Raw genomic sequence first — 13,325 nt, forward strand, 5'->3', positions numbered from 1 at the left:
TTATCTACTTGCACCCAAAGGTGCTTTCGAACTGCTAGGTTGGCAGGCGCTGGGACCGAGCAATGGGAGCGCACCCCGCCGCGGGGATTCGAACCGCCGACCATGCGATCGGCAAGTCCTAGGCGCTGAGGTTTTACCCACAGCGCCACACCGCATCCCCAAAAGCTGGCCTAGTTCATACCAAATAGACTCCACCCTTCCAAGTGCAATGTGGTTCAAAAGCCTGGACATGTATGCAGCCTCCCCCTCCCAAAATAGCAGCTCTAATATTCAGGCGCAACCCTGAAGCACGTTCTTACCCTCAAAGAATTCTGGGCACTGTAGTTCGGCTCCTACAGAGCTACAGTCCCCAGCTACCTGCAATGAACTACAACGCCCAGAATTCCTTGAGGGAATGAATGTGCTTTAAAAGTACAGCATTTTGTATATGGAGCTCTATAGTAAGGTTGGGGTTTATCATCACGCCAGTTTCTCCACCAGCAGCAGCTAAGCAGGCAGGCATGCACACAAGACCATGAAGCCTAAAACGTTTACCCCAGTACTGCTGCAGGATACATACCGCTTCCCAGGAAAACACAAAACCATTTCTGGCCACCAGGGGGAAGAAGAAGAACTTACTATATAGCCAGGTAATGAGGCCTTTATTGTAGAGAGAAGAGACAAATTGACAGATCCTGTGATTGCAACAGCAGCCAATTGTATTACATGGTTCTTGTCAAATGCAAAAAAAAAGGGGGTGAGGTGGTATTTCGAGTTGGAAGCTAGTGAAATTAGGAAGATGTGTGTATCGGTCTTATTCCCAACTGCTGGCTGCATGCTTTAAGTTCATTTTCGTAAAAACACAACTTGGTAATTTGAAATAGCAAAAATAGGTTTGTTCTTTACGTAACTACCAGCTGCTCACGCACAAGCCCAGCTCTCCTAACAGAATAGGTGATTTTAAAAAAAATTGAGTGTCATCACTTAACATCTTAATTTAAAAACAAAACAAAGGCAGAGTCAGTCCCTCCTGCCGCTGTTAAATGCAATTATAATTGCAAGCTGGCTTTCAGGCACCAGCGAACATGATGGCGTGGCAATCCGATAAGGCCAGATTAAAATAAATCAAACAACATTTCATATGGAGATTGCAACAGAGGAGGAGGAGCGCTTGGCTGTCTGTCACATTTTGGGGGCTGGGTCGGTTCAGAAATAAGGCCATGGGGCCTCTGAAACCTCCTCACTGTTCCTCCTACCCAATTTAGGGGCATGTTGAGATGGAGGAAGCTGGGGAAATATACCCCTTTAACCTCTTGGCACTGGGACACTGCAGCCAAGGCTGTTGGATCAACTGTATTGGCTCTGCAGCAACTCAAGAGAAATTCCGGAGGATTGTTGCAATTAAGGCTTGGAAGAAGAAGTTTCAGATTATCATCACTGAGGTGGTGAAAGAATGAATGGGGGTTGCATTCACTTCCACCTGTGCTGGAAGACTCCGCAAATTCAGCTCTGCAAATTGTCTGTCGCTGGCAGCCCGGGAAGGCTTTGTGTCGAACCCAAGCTACGTGCCTCTCGGCTCCAAGGCAGACTTTGCCAGAGGGAGCAGCGCAACACAATTAAAAACCAAAAATTATCCGAAAGCTTTAATAATAAAAATAAAAAAAGCCAAAGTCTAAAATGTCTTGCATGAAACTTTCGCAACCCCGTCCGCTTATTTTCTCCACAGGTACGATCAACTGATTATTTGCAGAAGGGCTAACTGGCTGGATTCAAGAAAAGCGGTTTTACAGCTGCTTCCAGTACTGGCTAGTCCGAGGGATGCCAGCGACGATCTCAGATTCGATTCCACAGTGGTCCTCCCCGCGGAGAATTCTGAAGAAGCCTAGGAGGAACGCAGAGGAATGCCTTAGTGAAGTGTCTCCAAGCCTGAGAGTTCTCAGCTAGGCAACGAGAAGCAACCTTTTAAACCCTGGAGCGTTTTTGTGCAAGCGAGATGGGACACAGAAGCTGCCTTTTAACAATTCCTGACTGCTATGATTTGCATAAGTCAGGCATGTCCAAAGTCTGTTTCGGGGGCCTAAACCGGCCCGCTGGTCGGTTTAATCTGGCCCCTGTGGCAGTTTATTTCTCTCATATATATCTATGTTTTTTAACATGACATTTTCAACAATTATTAAACATACTTTTATATCTTATACAATGTTTTTTTGACTTCCATCAATCACATCTGAAAATTTTCCAATCTTTTCACTTAATTCACATTTCTGACTTTCACTGTTACATTTAAATATCATAACTAATGTCTATCTTCTTTGCGATATTTCTCCTTACAAAACTTCTTGTAGTCCTACTAGCGTAAATTGTTGATTACAGTCGCTCTTCAGTGGCAGTTTATTTCTATTTCCTGGCGTAAAATCCTAAAAAAAAAAACCCCCAACAACTTCAATCTTAAAAAAAGGTCAACAACTTCGGTCGGCCCTCATGGCCCTTCATTTCATCAAATCTGGCCCTCTTTGAAAAAAGTTTGGACACCCCTGGCATAAGACAAGGAATAGCTCATTGATTGGGTCTTGTTCCAGATACTCTCATTGACTTATGCAAATCACTACAGGTATTAGGTATTGTTTTTAATAATAAAAAAACACAAGCTACTCTTTGAAATCAAGCTGAGTGTCAGATGTTTTCACGACAGCCTTGGCACCGAACAGTATACAAAGAAATGAAAGACGCTTTTTCTCCTGCAAAGACACAGCCCAGCCACTCAGCAAGTTATCACCTGAACAAGCCAGGGCCCCGTAAGGCCACCTACCATTTTCACCCCAGTCGGTGTTCCAGGAGTTTGCAGCCAGCCAGTAGGGAGTGCCGTTGTCAACGCCCCAGCCGAGGATTCGGATCGCGTGGCCGCCAACTTGCTCTCCAGAGACATGCTGATATACGCCTGCAATAATGGAAGAAAGTGACTGCGTGATGGCCTGGGATTCGGACTCGGATGCTGAACCTGAGGGATCCCAGCCTGCACAGTATTCCCAGCCTCCAGAGCCAGCTGAGCCGGGGATGGGGCATGAGCCTGAAGGGTCCTCTCACCTGTGCTGGATCCTCAGGTGCAGGCACCAGCCGAGTCTGCTCTGGCTCCTGAGGTGATGGAGGACCCATTGCCTGCAGGTGCTCCACTCTCAGCCCCGTCAGAGGAAGCTGAGGCTGCCTCTGGGTCCGGTAACCCTCCAGCCTCTCCTGAGCTGCAGAGGCTCAGGGCAGAGAGGCGGAGGAAACTAAGTTCCTGCAGGAGGAGTGCTCGCCTCCAGGCCAGGAGAGGCAAGTCACCTGAGGATCGGGGCCGCCCTATGCCTCGGGGCAGATAAAAGCCGGCCAGCCGCAGTCCCAAGTTGCGGGAGCAACATTGTTGGTTGCTAGTTCCTGCCTGAACCCTGTCCTGCTTTCCTGCCTGAGCTCCTGACCGGCCCTGGCTCCCTGCTTGCAAGCCTGTTCCTGACTTCACCCAACTCCCTGCCCTGCACCCAGCTTCAGCTTCTACAGACTGCCTCCATGTTGCACCTTTGTCCACGGACCGGACATGGACCTTGCCTCTCGGGTAACCCACGGGACCAGCATAGACTGTAACTACCGTATTTTTCGCTCTATATGACGCACTTTTTCCCCTTCAAAAATGAAGGGGAAATGTGTGTGCGTCCTATGGAGCAAAGACGCCATAGCCCTGCGACCCTCTCCCAGCTGGAGAGGTGACGCGCGCCTATGGCAGGAGCCTCCATAGGCGCGCGTCACCTCTCCAGCCGGGAGAGCGCGCGCGGGGCTAAAGAAGCCATAGCCCCGCGACCCTCTCCCAGCTGGAGAAGTGACGCGTGACTATGGCAGCAGCCTCTCTGCTGCGCCTTTCCGCTGCTCCCTGACCTGCTCTTTGGGGCTGGTGGTGGGCTTCCCCCCGCCAGCCCCAAAGAGTAGGTCGAAAGGAACCTGAAGCCTGGAGAGCGAGAGGGGTCGGTGCGCACCGACCCCTCTCGCTCTCCAGGCTTCCAAGGTAGCCGCCTGAAGCCGTCTGAACACACCTTAAACGCACCTTGTTTTAGAGCGGGAAAACATGAGGGGGAAAATTCTCCCACTCTCTGCGCAGCGCCTCCTGCCGCTTCACTGGACGGGCGCTGGGCAGAGCGCGGAAGAATTTTTTCCCCTTGTTCTCCCCCCTCTAAAACAAGGTGCGTCCTATTGTCCGGTGCGTCCTATGGTGCGAAAAATACAGTACATCTAAAAACCAAAATGAGCAAGGGGCGTGGGATGGAGCAGCTCCACAGATGTTGATGTTGGCATCAGTCCGTCTCAAAAGACAATGGGGTGTGCTTTCGAACATGGGTGAAGTCAAACTGCTGGGTTAGGAGCACCCTGGGGTGCAAGCCTGGGCAGTGTGTATGGAGGTCCTGGGCTAGCCAGACAACAAGACCCACCCGCTCGGCCTCGCTGATGTGGTACACAGGAAAGCAAAGAAATACATCTGGCACCAGTTTGGTTCATAGCTGTCAACTTTCAGGTTTGAAAATAAGGGATCAGCAGCCTCACCTGTCCCGGGGACAGTCTATGGGATATCTAACAATCCGGGATAGCAGCGTGAATCAGCGGGAAATGGCGCGGGAATAAGGGAATTTCCCGCAAAAAAAGGGAAGGTTGGTTCCAGGAGTTTCCAGAAGGAGGTGTGCAAGGCACCATCCAACCAACTTAAGGACGCCACTCCATATTTGTGGAGAGTTTACTCCTTCACCTTTTCTTCTAGGGAAGAGGTGTGGCCCGAACAGACTCCCAGGGGCCAGGCAGTGAGGTCCGAAGGGCCACATCTAGTGACTACCCCTGCTGTAGGAGTTAAAGAGCCAGGCAATTTATTCAGAAATAATTTAAAAAAAAAACAGTCTTACCCGACTTGTACATGAGGAAGTCTGCGTAAACAACGAATGCTCCTTCCACCGGCCCGTTCTTGTAAATTTCAGCCTTTATCATATCCTCGTTGGGGGGCACGCCGTAGGAAGTTATACCTGTGGAGAGAAGAGGAGGCAACCTCCAAATCAGCAAGAATTCAAAGCATTTTTAAAAAATCAAAATCAGATTTGTAGAGTTCCCACCTTCCCTTTGCTTGACTCGAGGTGCCCAGCTAGGATTCGAGTCACAGTAGCTGTGGTTTCCTGAGGAGGCATCCTCAGGCCTTGTTTAAATCACAGGGACTAGAAACACACTTTGAAGAACAGGACACAACGCCAAGCCTATAACCTCCCCTGCTTGTCACTCCTAACCAGCATAGCCAATGATGCCAGGGATGGTGAAGTCACACCCCTGGTCTATGAACCGCCTTTAGGAATAGCTGCTCTCCATTGCAGACGCGGGTGGCGCTGTGGTCTAAACCACAGAGCCTAGGGCTTGCCGATCGGAAGGTCGGCGGTTCGAATCCCCGCGACGGGGTGAGCTCCCGTAGCTCAGTCCCTGCTCCTGCCAACCTAGCAGTTCGAAAGCATGTCAAAGTGCAAGTAGATAAAGAGCCTAGGGGGAAAGTAAACGGCGTTTCCGTGCGCTGCTCTGGTTCGCCAGAAGCGGCTTAGTCATGCTGGCCACATGACCCGGAAGCTGTACGCCGGCTCCCTCGGCCAATAAAATGAGATGAGCGCCGCAACCCCAGAGACGTCCGCGACTGGACCCAACGGTCAGGGATCCCTTTACCTTTACGGCCCAAAGGGGACATATCTTAAGCACTAGATTAAATGTCAAGTCCTAGGACCGCAGGCTCTGTCATAATTAAAAACCTGTCCACATTAAACAGACTGCTTTTCTAGGGCTGCTATTTCAAACAGGCTGCCCTGAGTGTCTGTACTGGATTGTAAAACAAGACACAAAGTTAAATTGCAGCCCTTTAAAGCTTGCAGCCCTGAGCATGCAATGCAAACAGCCTTTTAAAGATTCCATCAGGCTGCGCACCAAAGAGAAGCAAGGCTGCTTTGCTGCCTCTGCTGAAACACAAGCACTTTTAATTTGCTCTTCCTTTAATTTGTTCTATTCCACCAACAAGAACTCTTGTTAACCACAAACGAGTGGTGCCTGACCTTCGTGTTCCTTTCTCTACCCTCCACATCCCTTTTTCCTTCTGTGCCGTGTCTTTTATATTTCAAACCTAGGGACAAAGAACTGCATCGTTATTGCTGGCCTTTGCCAAGAAGCAATGCTGTTACCGTAGTGCTTGTCTTCTTTGTAGGATGGAGAATAGCCATCTTCGCATTTTTTCGTGCACTCTGGGGTTTCGCCCCCTTCCCCGGTGCAGGGGGGTCGAGTTCCGTTGGTGTGGTGCTCACAAGGAGGGATAGAGTATGGCCTGCAGCCTGTTGGGACAGGAGCAAAAATACAAAATTCAAATTCCATCCAGGGGGTCATAGAGCCAGAGACCCTGTGGCTGGGACACCAACATGCCCTCCAGTCAAAAATAAAATATGTACATCTGCATAATTTTGTTCCTGCTCCACAATTCAGGCCCCAATTTGACTTTTTGACTATTTGCTTTAAGGCATGCCTTCCTGATTTGATTTTTTTTAAAGTAGCCAATTGCAAATTAAAAGAGAAATGAAACCATGGCCATTTCCACCCCATACATTTAAATCACTCTTATACCAGCGGAACAGTTTTCACACAAGGCTGTGAAAACTCTTATACCAGCGGAACAGTTTTCACAAAGCCACGGATGTCTCCAAAATCCATCCAGAACAGGAATGTTTTAGCAGCCGGGCAGAAAGCCACAAGAGGGCAGATGCTCTGTTTTATAATCTGCTTCTAGTTTATTGCTGACTTTTATCTTCTGAAAGTTTCTTAAAGGCTTCTTTCTACCGATGACACAATATAATCCCATTCTCTTTGTCAACAGCTTTGAGTTGCAGCTGTTTTTTATTACAAGCAAGCCATGTTTAACTTTTCAGAAATAAATAAGTCAATAAGCATAATCTTCCAAAAACATCCTTCACAATCTCTTCCACGAAGAAGTGTGTGTGCACACGAAAAGCTCATACCTATAACAAACTTAGTTGGTCTCCAAGATGCTTACTGGAAGGAATTTTTTTAATTTTGTTCCACATACAAAGCTCTCAAACATCCCCCCAACGCAGGGAATCCTAAGCCAACCATCTACAGTGGTGCCCCGCAAGACGAATGCCTCGCTAGACGAAAAACTCGCTAGACGAAAGCGTTTTCAGTTTTTTGAGTCGTTCCGCAAGACGAATTTCCCTATGGGCTTGCTTCGCAAGACGAAACGTCTTGCGAGTTCTTGCGAGTTTGTTTCCTTTTTCTTAAAGCCGCTAAGCCACTAAGCCATTAATAGCCACTAAGCCGCTAATAGCCGTGCGTCGCAAGACGAAAAAACCGCAAGACGAAGAGACTCGCGGAACGGATTAATTTCGTCTTGCGAGGCACCACTCTACTGCAAATTGAACTTCTGGTGCACTGTAAACTCCCTGGCAGCACTAAACCCAGTTTACTGCTTCCAGTGGATGGAGGCAGCGTGCCTCTGATTCACAAGTGGGCATGTGTGTGTGTGCCTACATAGGTGTGTGTGTCCTACATAGGTGTAGGACAAAGATAAAATCACTAGGTAGGGTGGAGGGCTGATGCAGTTTCTGTTTTGCTACGGGAGACAAACTCACCCACGTGGGAGTCGTAAAGGCCGCCAGACACCAGGCCCTTCTCCGTCCAATATTTCCAGGCGGCTGAAGGATACCCTCCGTTACACCTGCAAGGAAGCAACGATTTATGCAATGCCATCGCGAAGATCCGTGGGGGAAATAAAGGGAGGGGTGGTTTTAACTGGAGGCCTGCAAGAAGATTTGCAGAGCAAACCAACGTCGGTGGGCCAACATCCTTTCAAAGGACTGCAAGACCAGGTTGGTGGATAACAGAGTCTTTTGCAGCAGCCATTGACTGCACGTCAGTTCCCATTGCATGTTAGCATTTCACTCCTCCGTCGCTGATGTGTGACTGTTCCATCACATGTCTGTGATTACTTTCTAGGCTTGGAAGGCCTGAGAACGGAAGCTAGCCTTATCTCTTCCGCTCTGTTATGTTTTTGTACTTTTTTACTTTCTGTTCTCTCTCAGAGCTGAAGAGAGAGGACGCCATGATCACTTTGTCCTGTATATACTGCTTAATAAAAACCAGCGGCTCTCAACCTGTGGGTCCCCAGATGTTGTTGGACTACAACTCCCATTATCCCTGAGCTCTGGCCTTGCTAGCTAGGGGTGATGGGAGTTGTAGTCCAACAACATCTGGGGACCCACAGGCAGAGAAAGGCTGGCTTAGAACATGGGTAGGGAAACGAAGGCCCCGGGGCCGGATCCGGCCCAATGGCCTTCTAAATCCGGCCCACGGACAGTCTGGGAATCAGCATGTTTTTACATGAGTAGAATGTGTCCTTTTATTTAAAACGCATCTCTGGGTTATTTGTGGGGCATAGGAATTCGTTCGTATTTTTTCCTCAAAATATAGTCCGGCCTCCCACAAGGTCTGAGGGACAGTGAACTGGCCCGCGGCTAAAAAAGTTGGCCGACCCCTAGCTTAGAATGAGCACACCAATGTCCACTTCGTTTCTGCTAATCTCTGCTGAGTGTGTGAGCACATAGGCATCTGCTATGTGTCGCTGGTGCGCCCCGGGACTAATGATTTGCGGACGTCCCAGAGCTGTGCAACACCAGGAAGACGCCCAGAGAGGTTTGTCTCATCCTGGGTGCTGCGTGGGCCCCCAGAGGCATATTCTGACATCCCATGCCAAGAGACACTTAAAGTTAATTATCCATTACCCCATACTTAAATTATTTGACGCACAGTGGATCAGAGGTAAGTAAAGGGACCCCTGACCATTAGTTCCAGTCATGGCCGACTCTGGGGTTGCAGCGCTCATTTCACTTTATTGGCCCAGGGAGCTGGCGTACAGCTTCCGGGTCATGTGGCCAGCATGACTAAGCCGCTTCTGGCGAACCAGAGCAGCTCATGGAAACAACGTTTACCTTCCCACTGGAGTGGTACCTATTTATCTACTTGCACTTTGACGTGCTTTTGAACTGCTAGGTTGGCAGGAGCAGGGACCGAGCAATGAGCTCTCACCTCGTCGCGGGGATTCGAACCACCGACCTTCCGATCGGCAAGTCCTAGGCTCTGGTTTAACCCACAGCGTCCCTTGTGGATCAGAGGTACTATGAGCTAATGCTGGGCACGTCTACAGCCGTACATTGGAAGTTGAATGGAATCCGTTCCAGTAGTCCGTTCGACTTCGAAACCAAAGTGCAGCTTCTGATTGGCTGAAGGAAGCTCCTGCAGCCAATCGGAAGCTGCGGAGGACGTTCAGCTTCCAGTTCGCAAACTTGAACACTCACTTCTGGGTTTGCAGCGTTCGGGAGCCAAAACGTTCCGAGAACGAAGCTATTCTGGAAAGTCGGGATACAGAGGGAGCTGGGGTGTCGCTGTTCTGAAAGGTGAAGACATGGGAAAAGAACTTACCCCATTCCACATTCAAAGCCGCAGCAAGAGAGCAGGTCTTCTGCAGAGATCTCTACATTCACTTTGGTGTTGGTATGGATGCAAACCCGGTCAGAAATGGCCTCTACGGCACCAAAAGCCTTCAGAGAATGCAATCGAGAGAGAGAGTAAGGAGCGGCTCAGCCAACTCTTGAAGAATAACCCCTTAGGCCTCACCCGCAAAGACAAACTATAATTAAACGAGTGCAATTGCATCTGTCCTCCATAACCATTAGCTTGCCTTTCCCCCTCCCTTTCCCACTGGAAATTCCTCGGGGCAGAGACTTGATTTAAATTTGAATATGTACATACTTTGGTTCTCAAATGCCGGAAACCCGGAAGTAAGTGTTCCGTTTTTTTTAACGTTTTTCGTCAGCCGAACGTCCAATGAGGCTATTGGCTATTGTTTCTGGGGCACCTGCACCAATCAGAAGCCGCGCCTTGGTTTTCGAACATTTCAGAAGTCAGACAGACTTCTGGAACGGATTAAGTTTGGCGCTTTTGTTTTTGCTATTTATTTTGCGTTTTGGGGGGCTTTTTCGGTTAATTTGTTTTTGTGACTGTGTGGAACCCAGTTCAGCTACTGATTGATTGATTGATTGATTGTGTGACTGCGGAAATGGATAAAAGCACCCCATCCAAACAATGACTATCATCAGTGCAGGTAAGGGAAAAAAATATTTTTGGTTTTTATCATCCACAGTACTGTCTCATTTATTTTATGGTACAGTACATTTGATTATTGCTTTCATTTTATGAATCAATGGCCTCATTAGCTAGTAAAATCCATAATTGCTGTTTTAGGGATTTGTTTTTAAAAGTCTGGAATGGATTAATCCATTTTGCATTACAGTACTTCCTATGGGAAAGCACGCCTTGGCTTTGGAATGGAATTCTGGAATGGATTAAGTTTGAGAACAAGGTACCACTGTATATGCTGCTTCCATAGGTTGGATACGTTCCCAGCATAACTGAGCACTTTTTAAAAAGCACCACTGATTCTTATTGGGAGACAATAAGATGGTGCTTACCCTTCTCCGATTCAGATTTGTGGAACTTTATAAAAAGAACTTTGCCTGGGCTGTATACACACTGAGTAATTGTATTAAAAAATATAAATGGTACAACAGCAGTGATCATATTGCGCCACACACAAGACCAGCCCTCTACCATGCTTCCTCACCCATTCATGCGCAAACCTTTGTCTCAAATATATCCATTCATTGCTATGAAATTTGCTTTTACAAAGCATTTTAACAGAACGTAAAAGCAGTTTTCAGAAACTGGTACAGTGGTACCTTGGGTTACATATGCTTCAGGTTACATACGCTTCAGGTTACAGACTCCACTAACCCTGAAATAGTGTTTCAGGTTAAGAACTTTGCTTCAGGATGAGAACAGAAATCGTGCAGTGTAGGCGCAGTAGCAGCGGGAGGCCCCATTAGCTAAAGTGGTGCTTCAGGTTAAGAACAGTTTCAGGTTAAGAACGGACCTCCGGAATGAATTAAGTACTTAATCCGAGGTACCACTGTACAGTCATACCTCGGGATATATATGCTTCAGGATAAGTATTTTCGGATTGTGCCCCGCAGCAACCCGGAAGTAATGGAGTGTGTTCCGGGTATCGCCGCTTGCGCATGCGCAGGTGGTCAAAATGACGTCACGCGCATGCGCGGAAGCGGTGAAACGCAACCCACGAACACGCGTCTTACGTTCTATTCAGGATGCGAACGGGGCTCCGGAACGGATCCCGTTTGCATCCCGAGGTACCACTGTATTCAGAAGTGTTGCTGCCTTCAAAATTGGAGGTAAAACATGGCCCTAAAAAGGAAGGAAGGAAGAACGAAAGAAAGAAAGACAATAGCAGATGTGGAGCCCCTTAATTCATACCCTGGCAAAGGAGAGGCTTTAAAACTCTTGTCTTACCCAGCAGGAACCACAAGAGCCCTGGTCTCTGATCTCACCGATGGTCGGACACTTTGGCCACTGCTCCCGCGAGTCGAAGCTTTCAGGCAGGACCAAGTCATTGGAAAATCCAATCCTATGTGCATTTCAAAATTGGGAGTGCGGAAAGAGTAGCGACAGATTAACGTCCTGGGCATTCCTTGTTAAGTTGTGGGTGAACATATCAGACGACACAGCGATTCTTCAAACAGCTCTTGTTTATTCACAGGCCAGAACAGAACTGAACTGAAGGGTTCAGTCAGCCTGCTTATATAGAGCTCCACTACAACGCAACAGTAACAACTTTCTAAAACTATCCAATCACTGAACGTCACTTTCAATCCTTCATTTGCATAACTATCTACAGTATCCCCCTGCTGACCCAGGGTGAGAACTTCAGTACATAAAACCTTCTTTTTCCAGATCAAGACATGAAACAGGATGGTGCCCCACACCAAGTCCAACCAAGAATTTAAACAATGCCCTCTTGAAAAGGGAATAGGGGGCAATTGGAATATGCAGGAGCAATGGGCGAACTGGAATGAACCATGGAAGCAGGGGAAAGGGAAGCTGGACGATTAATGTATTGGTTTTGTACTTGAGGGAAGAAATTGTAAATGCGGAAAGTGTAAATAAAAGGGGGGGGGGGAGAATACGATAAACAATGCCCTTTTGGATATGGAATCTGCTTTTAGAACAGGGATGCTAGTACTCATGAATAAAAATCGTGTGTGTGTGTGTGTGTGAGAGAGAGAGAGAGAGAGAGAGAGAGAGAGCGAGAGCTCCAGATTTCATTCAAGAACTCATTTTAAACTCTCATCCCATTAACATTAAGCAGGCCCATTCTCTGTATTGCTTTCAGCACCTGCTAAAACCCTTCTTCATTTCAGCAAGCTTACGCCAGCTTGCGATTTTATCATGCATTCTGAAACACCAGAGATTTATAGAAGATTGGAAGATGTATGTGAATTATTTGAAGAGCAACTGTAATCGACAAATTACGCTAGTAGGACTACAAGAAGTTTTGTAAGGAGAAATATACGAAGTGTTGCAAAGTAGAAAAAGATAGAGATATTGGTTATGCGTTTGAAATGTAACAGGGAAGATAAGAAATGCATACTAAGAGACGAGATTGGAAAATTTTCAGGCAGGATTGATGGAAGTCAAAAAAATCGAATAAGATGTAAAAGTATTTTTAATTACTGTTAAAAAACTAATAAAAATTATATATATATATATATATAAAGAAACACCTAATTTTTATTATAGGCAGTTTGTTTGTTTTTTAATTGAAGGTAATGGTAGGTTGTTATTATTTATTAAATTCATATACCCATCCTTCATCACAAGATCACATCATGGTTCACAGAATAAAATTAGTTTTAATTAGCTAGTTGATGCAGGGCCCTTTCTCTGTGTGGGACAAATTAAGATTTACCTGTTATAGAGGACTTTGTATTTCTCTCTCTCTCTCTCTCTCTCTCTCTCTCTCTTCATTTAGGTTAGTTTGTGTGTTTTTATTGTTTCTTTAAAACTTTTCAGAATAACATTGCAATTTTCCAATGTTATTTATATTTCAATAAAAATGTGAACTTGCATGCTTGCCATCTCAAACAATTATTTTAAGATTTATTTGCACACTACGTAGATGTTTTCTATCAAGTAAGAGTGGTATTAAAATTACGTTACTAAAAAGTAAAAAACAAAACAAAGCACCCATACTGGTAATAAGACTGTTTCCCAGAACTCACTAAGTTAAAAACATGAAGTTGCTGAGATAAACTGCTGTTTCATAGGCCAGCAAACAGTTTTCCATTAGATTATCAGCTGCCACCGATATAAATGTGTCTTGAAAGTCTCACCCACGC

At 46.7% G+C, this 13,325-nt stretch overlaps 1 protein-coding gene across 2 annotated transcripts in view; it reads right to left on the reverse strand.

The window, feature by feature from the left end:
• Nucleotides 1-622: 622 nt before the first annotated feature.
• The window catches only part of CTSB (cathepsin B), a 32,673-nt gene continuing 19,970 nt past the window's right edge, over nucleotides 623-13,325 (reverse strand). The window contains exons 4-10 of one of the 2 annotated variants that reach the window (XM_028725180.2): nucleotides 11,440-11,554; nucleotides 9,496-9,614; nucleotides 7,650-7,735; nucleotides 6,195-6,341; nucleotides 4,896-5,012; nucleotides 2,789-2,917; nucleotides 623-1,861 (exon numbers count right to left, since the gene is read on the reverse strand). In XM_028725180.2, the coding sequence (XP_028581013.2) occupies nucleotides 1,764-1,861; nucleotides 2,789-2,917; nucleotides 4,896-5,012; nucleotides 6,195-6,341; nucleotides 7,650-7,735; nucleotides 9,496-9,614; nucleotides 11,440-11,554 (811 nt within the window). In that variant the 3' untranslated portion in view covers nucleotides 623-1,763. Of the gene's footprint in view, nucleotides 1,862-2,549; nucleotides 2,572-2,685; nucleotides 2,918-4,895; nucleotides 5,013-6,194; nucleotides 6,342-7,649; nucleotides 7,736-9,495; nucleotides 9,615-11,439; nucleotides 11,555-13,325 lie in introns of those variants that run through there. The other variant, XM_077925418.1, reaches the window with a different exon arrangement.

This window comes from Podarcis muralis, chromosome 3 (assembly GCF_964188315.1).
Source record: "Podarcis muralis chromosome 3, rPodMur119.hap1.1, whole genome shotgun sequence".
Taxonomy (NCBI): Eukaryota; Metazoa; Chordata; class Lepidosauria; order Squamata; family Lacertidae; genus Podarcis; species Podarcis muralis.